Raw genomic sequence first — 11288 nt, 5'->3', positions numbered from 1 at the left:
GGTTTGGCAAGAAACCAAAGTTGTCGTTTCTTAAAGTTTGGGATTGTGATGCTTATATGAAAAAGTTTCATCCTGATAAGCTCAAACCCAAATCGGAGAAATATGTCTTCATAGGATACCCAAAGGAGACTATTGGGTACACCTTCTATCACAGATCCGAAGGCAAGGCATTCGTTGCTAAGAATGGATCCTTTCTAGAGAAGGAGTTTCTCTTGAAAGAAGTGAGTGGGAGGAAAGTAGAACTTGATAAGGTAATTGTACCTTCTCCCTTATTGAAAAGTAGTTCATCACAAGAAATCTGTTCCTGTGACTACTACACCAATTAGTGAGGAAGACTAATGATGATGATCATGTAACTTCAGATCAAGTTAATACCGAATCTCGTAGGTAAACCAGAGTGAGATCCGCACCAAAGTGGTACGGTAATCCTATTCTGGAAGTCATGTTACTAGACCATGACGAACTTGCGAACTATGAGGAAGCGATGATGAGCCTAGATTCCGCGAAATGGCTTGAGGCCATGAAATCTGAGATGAGATCCATGTATGAGAACAAAGTATGGACTTTGATTGACTTGCCCAATGATCGGTGAGCCATTGATATTAAATGGATCTTCAAGAGGAAGACAGACGCTGATAGTAGTGTTACTATCTACAAAGCTAGAATTGTCGCAAAAAGGTTTTCGACAAGTTCAAGGTGTTGACTATGATGAGAGTTTCTCACTCGTATCTATGCTTAAGTCTGTCCGAATCATGTTAGCAATTGCCGCATTTTATGAAATCCAGCAAATGGATGTCAAAACTGCATTCCTAAATGGATTTCTGGAAGAAGAGTTGTATATGATGCAGCCGGAAGGTTTTGTCGATCCAGAAGGAGCTAACAAAGTGTGCAAGCTCCAACGATCCATTTATGGACTGGTGCAAGCCTCTCGGAGTTGGAATAAACACTTTGATAGTATGATCAAAGCATATAGTTTTATACAGACTTGCGGTGAAGCCTGTATATATAAGAAAGTGAGTGGGAGCACTACATCATTTCTGATAAGTATATGTGAATGACATATTGTTGATCGGAAATAATGTAGAATTATTCTGCAAAGCATAAAGGAGTGTTTTTAAAGAAGTTTTTCAAAGAAAGACCTCGGTGAAGCTGCTTACATATTAAGCATCAAAATATATAGAGATAGATCAAGACGCTTGATAAGTTTTTTCAATGAGTACATACCTTGACAATATTTTGAAGTAGTTCAAAAATGGAACAGTCAAAGAAAGAGTTCTTGGCTGTGTTACAAGGTATGAAATTGAGTAAGACTCAAAGCCCGACCACGGCAGAAGATAGAAAGAGAATGAAAGTCATTCCCTATGCCTCAGCCATAGGTTCTATAAAGTATGCCATGATGTGTACCTGATCTATTGTATACCCTACACTGTGTTAAGCAAGGGAGAACAATAGTGATCTAAGAGTAGATCACTGGACATTGGTTAAAATTATCCTCAGTGGAATAAGGAAATCTTTCTCGGTTATGGAGGTGACAAAAGGTTCGTCGTAAAAAGTTACGTCAACGCAAGTTTTGACACAGATCTAGATACATATTGAAAGTGGGAGCAATTAGCTAGAGTAGCTCCGTGCCGAGAATTGTAGACATAGAATTCGCAAAATATTTACGGATCTGTATGTGACAGACCTGTTGACTAAAATTATCTCACAAGCAAAACATGATCACACCTTAGTACTCTTTGGGTGTTAATCACATAAATGATGTGAACTAGATTATTGACTCTAGTAAACCCTTTGGGTATAGGTCACATGACGATGTGAACTATGGGTGTTAATCACATGGTGATGTGAACTCTTAGTATTGAATCACATGGCGATGTGAACAGATTATTGACTCTAGTGCAAGTGGGAGACTGAAGGAAATATGCCCTAGAGGCAATAATAAAGTTATTATTTATTTCCTTATATCATGATAAATGTTTATTATTCATGCTAGAATTGTATTAACCGGAAACATAATACATGTGTGAATACATAGACAAACAGAGTGTCACTAGTATGCCTCTACTTGACTAGCTCGTTAATCGAAGATGGTTATGTTTCCTAACCATAAACAAAAGAGTTGTTATTTGATTAACGGGATCACATCATTAGGAGAATGATGTGATTGACATGACCCATTCCATTAGCTTAGCACCCGATCGTTTAGTATGTTTCTATTGCTTTCTTCATGACTTATACATGTTCCTATGACTATGAGATTATGCAACTCCCGTTTGCCGGAGGAACACTTTGTGTGCTACCAAACGTCACAACATAACTGGGTGATTATAAAGGAGCTCTACAGGTGTCTCCAAAGGTACATGTTGGGTTGGCGTATTTCAAGATTAGGATTTGTCACTCCGATTGCCGGAGAGGTATCTCTGGGCCCCCTCGGTAATGCACATCACATAAGCCTTGCAAGCATTGCAACTAATAAGTTAGTTGTGAGATGATGTATTACGGAATGAGTAAAGAGACTTGCCGGTAACGAGATTGAACTAGGTATTAAGATACCGACGATCGAATCTCGGGCAAGTAACATACCGATGACAAAGGGAACAACATATGTTGTTATGCGGTCTGACCGATAAAGATCTTCGTAGAATATGTGGGAGCCAATATGAGCATCCAGGTTCCACTATTGGTTATTGACTGGAGACGTGTCTCGGTCATGTCTACATTGTTCTCGAACCCCTAGGGTCCGCACGCTTGAGGTTTCAATGACAGTTATATTATGAGTTTATGCATTTTGATGTACCGAAGTTTGTTCAGAGTCCCGGATGTGATCACGGACATGACGAGGAGTCTCGAAATGGTCGAGACATAAAGATTGATATATTGGAAGCCTATATTTGGATATCGGAAGTGTTCCGGGTGAAATCGGGATTTTACCGGAGTACCGGGACGTTACCGGAACCCCCCGGGAGGTATATGGGCCTTAGTGGGCTTTAGTGGAAGAGAGGAGAGGTGGCCAAGGATGGGCCACGTGCCCCTCCCCCCCTAGTCCGAATAGGACAAGGAGAGGGGGGCGGCGCCCCCCTTCCTTCTCTCTCTCCTCTTTCCCCCCTCCCGAATCCTATTCCAACTAGGAAAGGGGGGAATCCTACTCCCGGTGGGAGTAGGACTCCTCCTGGCGCGCCCTCCTCCTGGTCGGCCGCACCCCCCCTTGATCCTTTATATACGGAGGCAGGGGGCACCCCTAGACACACAAGTTGATCCACGTGATCATATTCTTAACCGTGTGCGGTGCCCCCTTCCACCATAGTCCTCGATAATATTGTAGCGGTGCTTAGGCGAAGCCCTGCGACGGTAGTACATCAAGGTTGTCACCACGCCGTCGTGCTGACGGAACTCTTCCCCGACACTTTGCTGGATCGGAGTCCGGGGATCGTCATCGAGCTGAACGTGTTCTAGAACTCGGAGGTGCCGTAGTTTCGATGCTTGATCTGTCGGGCCGTGAAGACGTACGACTACATCAACCGCGTTGTGCTAACGCTTCCACTGTCGGTCTACAAGGGTACGTAGATCACACTCTCCCCTCTCGTTGCTATGCATCACCATGATCTTGAGTGTGCGTAGGAACTTTTTTGAAATTACTATGTTCCCCAACATCCTACGTGTCGAAGCACGACTTAGAGGCATAACCGCATTGAAAGCAATGTCGCAAGTAAGGTAATCTTCACAACAACCCATGTAAATAGATAATAGGGGGAAAAGGTACATAGTTCGCTTACACTCGCCACGTCCCACAAATACATGAATAACATTACAATCATCCAATACACTCATGGTCCGACTATGGTACCAAAATAAAAGAACAACCCCAACTTGCGACACGGTCCCGATCGCCCCAACTGGGCACCACTACTGATCATCAGGGAAAGACACATACTAACGGCGATATCTTGTTCTCAGGGCACACTCCGATAAGCAATCCGTACAACTAAAACCAGCCCTCGAGTTTCCCTGAGGTGGCGCTGCAAGGGGCTCTAGTTTGGACCAACACTCAGAGGAGCACTGGTCCGAGGGGTTTAAATAAAGACGACCCTCGGGCTCCGGAAACCCAAGGGAAAAAGAGGCTAGGTGGCAAATGGTAAAACCAAGATTGGGCATTGTTGGAGGAGTTTTATTCAAGGCGAATTGTCAAGGGGTTCCCATTATCACCCAACCGCGTAAGGAACGCAAAATCCGGGAACATAACACCGATATGACGGAAACTAGGGCGGCAAGAGTGGAACAAAACACTAGGCAAAAGGCCGAGCCTTCCACACTTTACCAAGTATATAGGTGCATTAAGATAAACAAGATAATATGGTGATATCCCAACAATAAACAATGTTCCAACAAGGAACGATCTCCAATCTTCACCTGCAACTAGCAACGCTATAAGAGGGGCTGAGCAAAGCGGTAACATAGCCAATCAACGGTTTGCTAGGACATGGTGGGTTAGAGGTTTGACATGGCAATTTGGGAGGCATGATAAGCAAGTGGTAGGTATCGTAGCATAGGCATAGCAAAAGAGCGAGCATCTAGCAAGCAAAGATAGAAGTGATTTCGAGGGTATGATCATCTTGCCTGCAAAGTTGTCAGAGTTGGCTTGATCCTCGTAAGCAAACTCAACGGGCTCCTCGTTAGCGAACTCGTCTCCCGGCTCTACCTAAACAAGACGAACAAGCAAAAGGAACACAATCAACCACGTGTAATGCTCGAACAATATGATGCAAACATGGTATGCTATGCGGGATGCGATATGTGATGCATATGCAAGATTTGACAAGGAATGATTGAACCTGGCCTCAACTAGGAAATCCAAGAGTGCCATTGTAAAGGTGAGGTGATTTCGGTTGAAATCGATATAAAGATCACCGGAATCGGATGCACGGTTTGGAAATGGCAAGCGAAACAAATATGGCACCAGTCTGCGATAACCAGCAAGTAGCCATCTAAAAGCATCAAGATAAATATGCTACAGCACTCAAACATGACAACAAAATACATGGCAGGGATCCACTCATGATGCTTGACAAAAGATGAACACTGAGCTACGGCCAATTCATCCATTAACAGGTTCAGACAAGCATGGCAAAAGTGCAAATGATAACAGGTTCCCGACTTAGTGAAATTAACACAAGTCTGGAATTTAACATCAGGTAGCACACTTTGGAGCATGAAAACTATATGCTATAGGAACTTAACATGGCAAAGCAAGGCATGACATGAAGCCACTCAAAGCACTTAACAAAAATCCCTTAGTGACCTTGAGCCAAAAGGGATCAGAAAATACAATTGCAAGCATGTGAACATGGCAAAAAGATAATCAGATTACAGACTTAGTGAAAAACTGGAGCATGCAAATCTGTTAACGAGTAGGCATGTTCACGAACTCAATGCACTCACTACAGAGCATGGCATGACCAACTAAGCATACACCCATCAAAAATACATATCATAGAAGCTAGACATGGCAAGAACAACAACATAGCATGCACGGATCAATAACAACATCCTCGGCAAAATCGCTAACAAGTCAACAATCGGCCAGGATTCACGAAATAGCAAAAGTAGAGCTCGATTGACTCAAGCTACGGTGCTCCATAAATGCAAACAAAGACATGGATGGATAGAGAACCACAATGTTAACAAAACATCCTTACTGATCATCCTCAAAAGAGGCACGGATCACTAGGGAACAACATGAACATATGGCATAATGACAAAATCAGGACAAGGACTTGGAGAAATTCGAAGTCCCTGAAATCAGCATTAACGAATGCACTACTTTTCAAGATTGTGCTAGTCACCACACATATCACAAAAATACATGGTAAGCACCTCTGTAAAGATGGCATGGCATATATCAAAACTCATGTAGAGCTCAGGAGCATATCATGCACACATAAATCATGGCAAAAATGACAAATATCCATTTGATGAAACAGATCTGACAATTTTATCACTTAGCCCTCTTCCAACAGCATTTAGGGCATCAAGATGAGCTGAAATGCAAATGATGCAATGAGATGAAATGATGTACTCTCTGAGACGAACATTTTGATATGCTACACGCTCAAATCGGAGCTACGGATGCGGAGTTATGACATGATGAAGATATGCAAAAATATCTGGAATTAGGGTTAGAGTCAACCGATCCAAAATCTTCAGATCTAGATCCAGATCGCACGAAGCCCGAGGACGACCGGGGCTTCGCCGGAGACGAGGTTGGAGCTCGCCGGAGTTGTCGAGGATCGCCGGATTTGCTGCGGGGGCGGCCGGATCCAGAGCGTGGTTCGCCGGAGAGGAGGCGGACGGGCACCGGGGCGGCGAGGAGGCGGTGGTGCGGCGGACGGCGAGGCGGCGGTGGTGCAGCGGCCGGCGAGGCGGTGGAGGTGCGGCGGACGGCGAGGCGGCGGAGCAGGGCGGCGATCGAGGGCGTGGGCGGCGCTAGGCCGAGGGCGGCGCGCGGCCGGATGGGCCTCGGGAGGGCCCGACCTGGGCTCTCCGGGCCGGCGATGTGGTTGCGGGGCGCGGGCGAACCACGGATTGACACGTGGTGGCGGCGGGACGGAGCGGACGTGTCCGGCCGGCCGAATTTTGTCCGGCGGCGGAGAGGGAATTGGTTAGGGTTTGGACTGCGGAAATTTTGGAGGGGGCCTATATATAGGTAGAGGGAGCTAGGAGGCTCCAAATTGAGTACGGTTTTCAGCCACGCGGTCGTGATCGAACGCTCTAGACGATAGGAAGGGTTTAGGTGGGTTTTGGGCCACTTTGGAGGGGTGTTGGGCTGCAACACACATGAGGCCTTCTTAGTCCCTCGGTTAACCGTTGGAGTATCAAACGAAGTCCAAAAGGTACGAAACTTGATAGGCGATCTACCGGTAGTAAACCAAGGCCGCATGGCAAGTGTCGGTCCAATCCGGAAATGTTTAACCCCCACACACGAAAAGAGGTAGAAAGGACCACCGGAGGAGATAGGAGCACCAGAATGCAAAACGGACAACGGGGAAAATGCTCGGATGCATGAGACGAACACGTATGCAAATGCAATGCACATGATGACATGATATGAGATGCATGACAAGGCAACAACACACGGAGACAAAACCCGTACCCGAGGAAAATAAAATAACTTAGTGCCGGAAATGTCAAGAGTTGGAGTACATATAAGGTAAATTACATCCGGGGTGTTACAACACTGGAGTAGGGTATTACACTACAACGGTGGCCCGAACCAATATAAATCTTGTGTCCCTTTGTTTTGTGAGTTCGACGTGCTAAGACTTGAGATTGTGGTGAGGGCGAGAGCTAGAGGGGGAGAGATCTTTGTGCACACCCTATTGGTCGAACCTCAAGGGTTTTGCCGGAACCCGAAATCCGACATTTCGCGCCATGTAGGGGGTGCGCCGAAGATCCACCTCTCCACTTTCTTCGTCCATCTTGGTGGCGGACGCTACCCCTGCGGCTAGGCCAGCGTGCACCTGCGGATGCGCCGCGGCCGTCCGGGCCTTCACCCACACCTTGCGACAAGTGCGGTCGCCACGCAAGTTCAAGCAAGAGATGCCACCCCGCTACGATGGCACGAGAGATCCAGCGGCCTTCATGCAGGTTTATGAGGAGGCCGTCCTCGAAGCCGGAGGCGATGACCAGGTAATGGCAACTGGTTCCTCCTGGCCCTGGCCGGCGCGCCACGCGCCTGGCTGCTCAGCCTGCTGGGATCTTCAGTGACCTCATGGGAGGAACTGCGCGGTCCCTTCTTCGCGCGCCTCGCGGAACCGACGTCCCTCACCGTCGCGCCCCTCCTCGGCGGTTCGCAAGCACCACCCTCGGACCGTCACACCAAGCCGTTCTTTCGATAGATTGGCACCGCCTCCGCGTGCCAAGGAGCTCCCCCAGGTTGGGAGGTGCCCAAGGCCGACCTAACCTTCGACACGGGGGAGCACCCCGCCACCACCATTGGTTCAGGCATAATCCCAATGATGTGCACGCCCACCATATGCAGTGTAGCCGTCACCAAGACCCTCATCGGCGGCGGCGCCAGTCTCAACGTGCTGTCTGTGGAGGCTTTTAGCCTTCTCCATGTACCGCTTCAACGGCTCCAACCCAGCAAGCCCTTCTCCGGGGTCAGTGGCGGCTCCGCTAGCCCCTTGGGGCAGATCCGCCTCTCGGTGACCTTCGGCACCCGCGACAACTACCGCATCATGCTGATCGACTTCGAGATCGCTCGCATCGGCCTCCTGTACAACGCAATCCTTGGATACCCGGCTCTGGCCCAGTTCATGGCTCCGACCCATCCGGCATACAACCTCATGAAGATGCCCGGGAGCAAAGACATCCTCATCGTGGTTGGGGATACCAAGGAGGCCCGAGCGGCGCTCAGGTGCACCCTCAAAACCGTCGTGGCGGCACGATCGGCCAACGAGGCCATCCCAGGGGCTAAGGAGGCCGCGCCAACAAAGAAGAAGCAGTTGTTCACTAAAGATCGGGCCGAAACCAAACAGATGTTGGTCGAGCAAGATGGGTCCTCGGGAGCCACCTTCATCATAGGTGCCGACCTCGACCCAAATAGAGAGGAGGCACGCTGGTGAAGTTCTTGTGCGCGAACAAGGATGTGTTAGCTTGGGAACCCAAGCAGCTAGTGGGGTTCCCAAGAGGGGTGATTGAGCATCACTTAAGGGTGTGCCCCAATGTGCACCCCATGAAGCAGAAAGTGTAGCGACAATCCACGGAGAAGCAATCCTTCATCGTCCAGGAAACCTACAAGCTGGAGGCGGCGGGTGTCATTCGCAAGGTTCAGTACCCCGAGTGGCTGGCGAACCCCGTTGTCGTACCAAAGAAAGGCGGGAAGGAGCGCATGTGTGTTGACTTCACCAACCTCAACAAGGCTTGTCCCCAAGACCCGTTCCCTCTCCCGCGCATCGATCAGATTGTCGACTCCACCGCCGAATGCGACTTGCTGCGCTTCCTGGACGCATTCTCGGGGAGAATGTGGAGAAGACGGCCTTCCCCACCCCATGTGGGGTATACTGCTACACTTGCATGCCATTCGGACTGCGCAACGCAGGAGCAACCTTCCAGCGGCTGATGCACATCGGCATCGGACGACAGCTCGGGAGAAACACTGAGGACCTAGAGGAGACCTTTGCGAGCCTGCGTCAGGTGGACTTGTGGCTCAACCCGGAGAAGTGCGTGTTTGGTGTCCCTTCCGGCAAGCTGGTGGGCATCCTCGTGTCCCACAGGGGGATCAAGGCCAACCCAGAGAAGGTCAAGGCGATAGAAGACATGAGCCCATTGCAAACTCTTAAGGAGATGTAGAAGCTTGGAGGCTGCGTGACCTCGCTGGGGCGCTTCATCTCCAAGCTGGGAGAACGCGCCCTGCCGTTCTTCAAGCTGATGAAGAAGAAGGGCCCTTTCGAGTGGACCCCGGAAGCCGACCAAGCGTTTCAAGACCTCAAGAGATACCTGACCAGCCCTCCGGTGATGGTGGCACCTCGCCCTCACGAGCCCCTGGTGCTTTACCTTGCCGGCACTCCCTACTCCGCCAGCGCAGCTATGGTGGCGTTTCGGGAGGAGCGCCAGGCCGGGGGGCTGCCGCGCCATGTCGCGTCACCAACCGAGGTGATGCTGGACCCGGAGGGCACTACAAGGGCTGAAGCAAGGCCAACGGGTGACCAGGCCTAGCAGGATGGCGTTCGCAGACCGGCAGGCACAAGCTCCAGCTGGAGATCGGGCTCTTGAGGTCCCGTCATCTCAGGAGGCACCCCAACTGCCGGCAGACACAAGCTCCATCAACATTCATGCCTTCGTCGAGCACCCGGTGTATTTCGTCAGCACGGTACTGCGGGATGCAAGGGCACGGTACTCCATGCCTCGGAAGCTCTTGCTCGCGCTTCTAGTGGCCTCACGCAAGCTGCGACACTACTTCCAAGGTCACCCAATCAAGGTCGTCTCGGCCTACCCACTGGAGAGGGTACTCAGGAGCCCCAACACTGCTGGAAGAGTCGCTGAATGGAACATTGAGCTGCAAGCATTCCAGCTAGAGTTCAGCACAACTAGGGTCATCAGGGGGGCCGCGCTCGCCGAATTCTTGGCAGAATGGACCGATGACCCGGGGTTTGAAGCAGGCGAGGACCGATCTCTCTCACCAGGAAGTGAAGCACCATATGGCTGGGTCATGTATTTCGATGGTGTGTTCGCATGCCAGGGCGCGGGGGCTGGAGCAGTGCTCATCTCGCCTACTCAGGACAAGCTCTACTACGCCGTGCTGCTCTGCTTCCAGTAGGGCGAGAAGGTCTCCAACAACATCACGGAGTATGAAGGCCTCATCGCCGGCCTCAAGGCCACGGTGGCCCTAGGGGTGAAGCGCCTCACCATCAAGGGCGACTCGCAGCTCCTCGTCAACTTCTCCAACAAAGTATACGAGCCGAAGGACGAACACATGGAGGCATACCTCGCGGAGGTACGCAAAATGGAAAAGCATTTCCTGGGTCTAGAGCTGCAGCACGTACCCCGTGGCACCAACAAGGAGGCTGAAGACATCGCCAAGAGGGCTTCCAAGCGACAACCCCAAGAGCCTGGCGTCTTTGAGGAGCAGCTCTTCAAGCCGTCGGCAACACCTCCGCTCCCGGAGCTAGCGCCGCCTCGGGAGGAACTCCCCCAACCACCTGCCTTGGGAGCCCCAGCCTGCGGCCCGACCTTGGGAGCGCGCCTACTCCTGGCGCTCGAGCCTCAGGAGGGGTGCTGGACCAAGGAGTTCAAGGAATACCTGACGCAAGGGATGCTGCTGGAGAAGGAGGAGGAAGCGGAGTGCGTAGCCCGACAGGCTACGACATACTGCATCTAGGACGATGACTTATATAGGAAGCGGTCAAATGATGTTACCTTACGATGCATCTCCAGGGAACAGGGGAATGAGCTGTGGGCCGACATACACGGCGGGGACTGCGGGCACCACTCGTCATCATGGACCCTCGTCGTCAAGGCGTTCCGCAGCGGGTTCTACTAGCCTACAGCTCTCAACAAAGCAACCGAGCTGGTGAAGTTCTGCGAGACCTGCCAATTCCATGCCAAGCAGATCCATCAGCCAGCTCAAGGCCTCCGGACCATCCTGCTCTCATGGCCATTCGCCGTCTGGGGGCTGGATATCTTAGGCCCATTCCCTCGAGCACCTGGGGCCTACGCTACCTCTAAGTCGCCATCGACATGTTCACCAAATGAGCGGAGGTAGAAGCCATCCGCACCATCCCGGCCGGATC

The 11288-nt window shown here is 50.5% G+C and overlaps 1 protein-coding gene across 1 annotated transcript; it reads left to right on the top strand.

Annotated features, from left to right (window-relative positions):
• Positions 1-10471: 10471 nt before the first annotated feature.
• Positions 10472-11038, top strand: LOC147965184 (uncharacterized). The gene is made up of 2 exons (XM_087530328.1): positions 10472-10839; positions 10933-11038. The coding sequence occupies exons 1-2, from the start codon at positions 10472-10474 to the stop codon at positions 11036-11038; spliced, it is 474 nt and encodes a 157-aa protein (XP_087386454.1).
• The last annotated feature ends 250 nt before the right edge of the window (positions 11039-11288 follow it).

This window comes from Triticum urartu, chromosome 6A (genome assembly GCF_056163025.1).
Source record: "Triticum urartu cultivar PI428250 chromosome 6A, HENAU_Tu73, whole genome shotgun sequence".
NCBI lineage: Eukaryota > Viridiplantae > Streptophyta > Magnoliopsida > Poales > Poaceae > Triticum > Triticum urartu.
The sequence above is the reverse complement of the archived record's forward strand: the minus strand, read 5'-3'. Positions and strand labels throughout refer to the sequence as shown.

Coding starts and splice junctions, on each gene's coding strand:
- LOC147965184 (XM_087530328.1), top strand. CDS start 10,472: ATGGAGGCATACCTCGCGGAGGTACGCAAAATGGAAAAGCATTTCCTG. Junction 10,840..10,932: donor GAGAAGGAGGAGGAAGCGGA/GTGCGTAGCCCG, acceptor ATGCATCTCCAG/GGAACAGGGGAATGAGCTGT.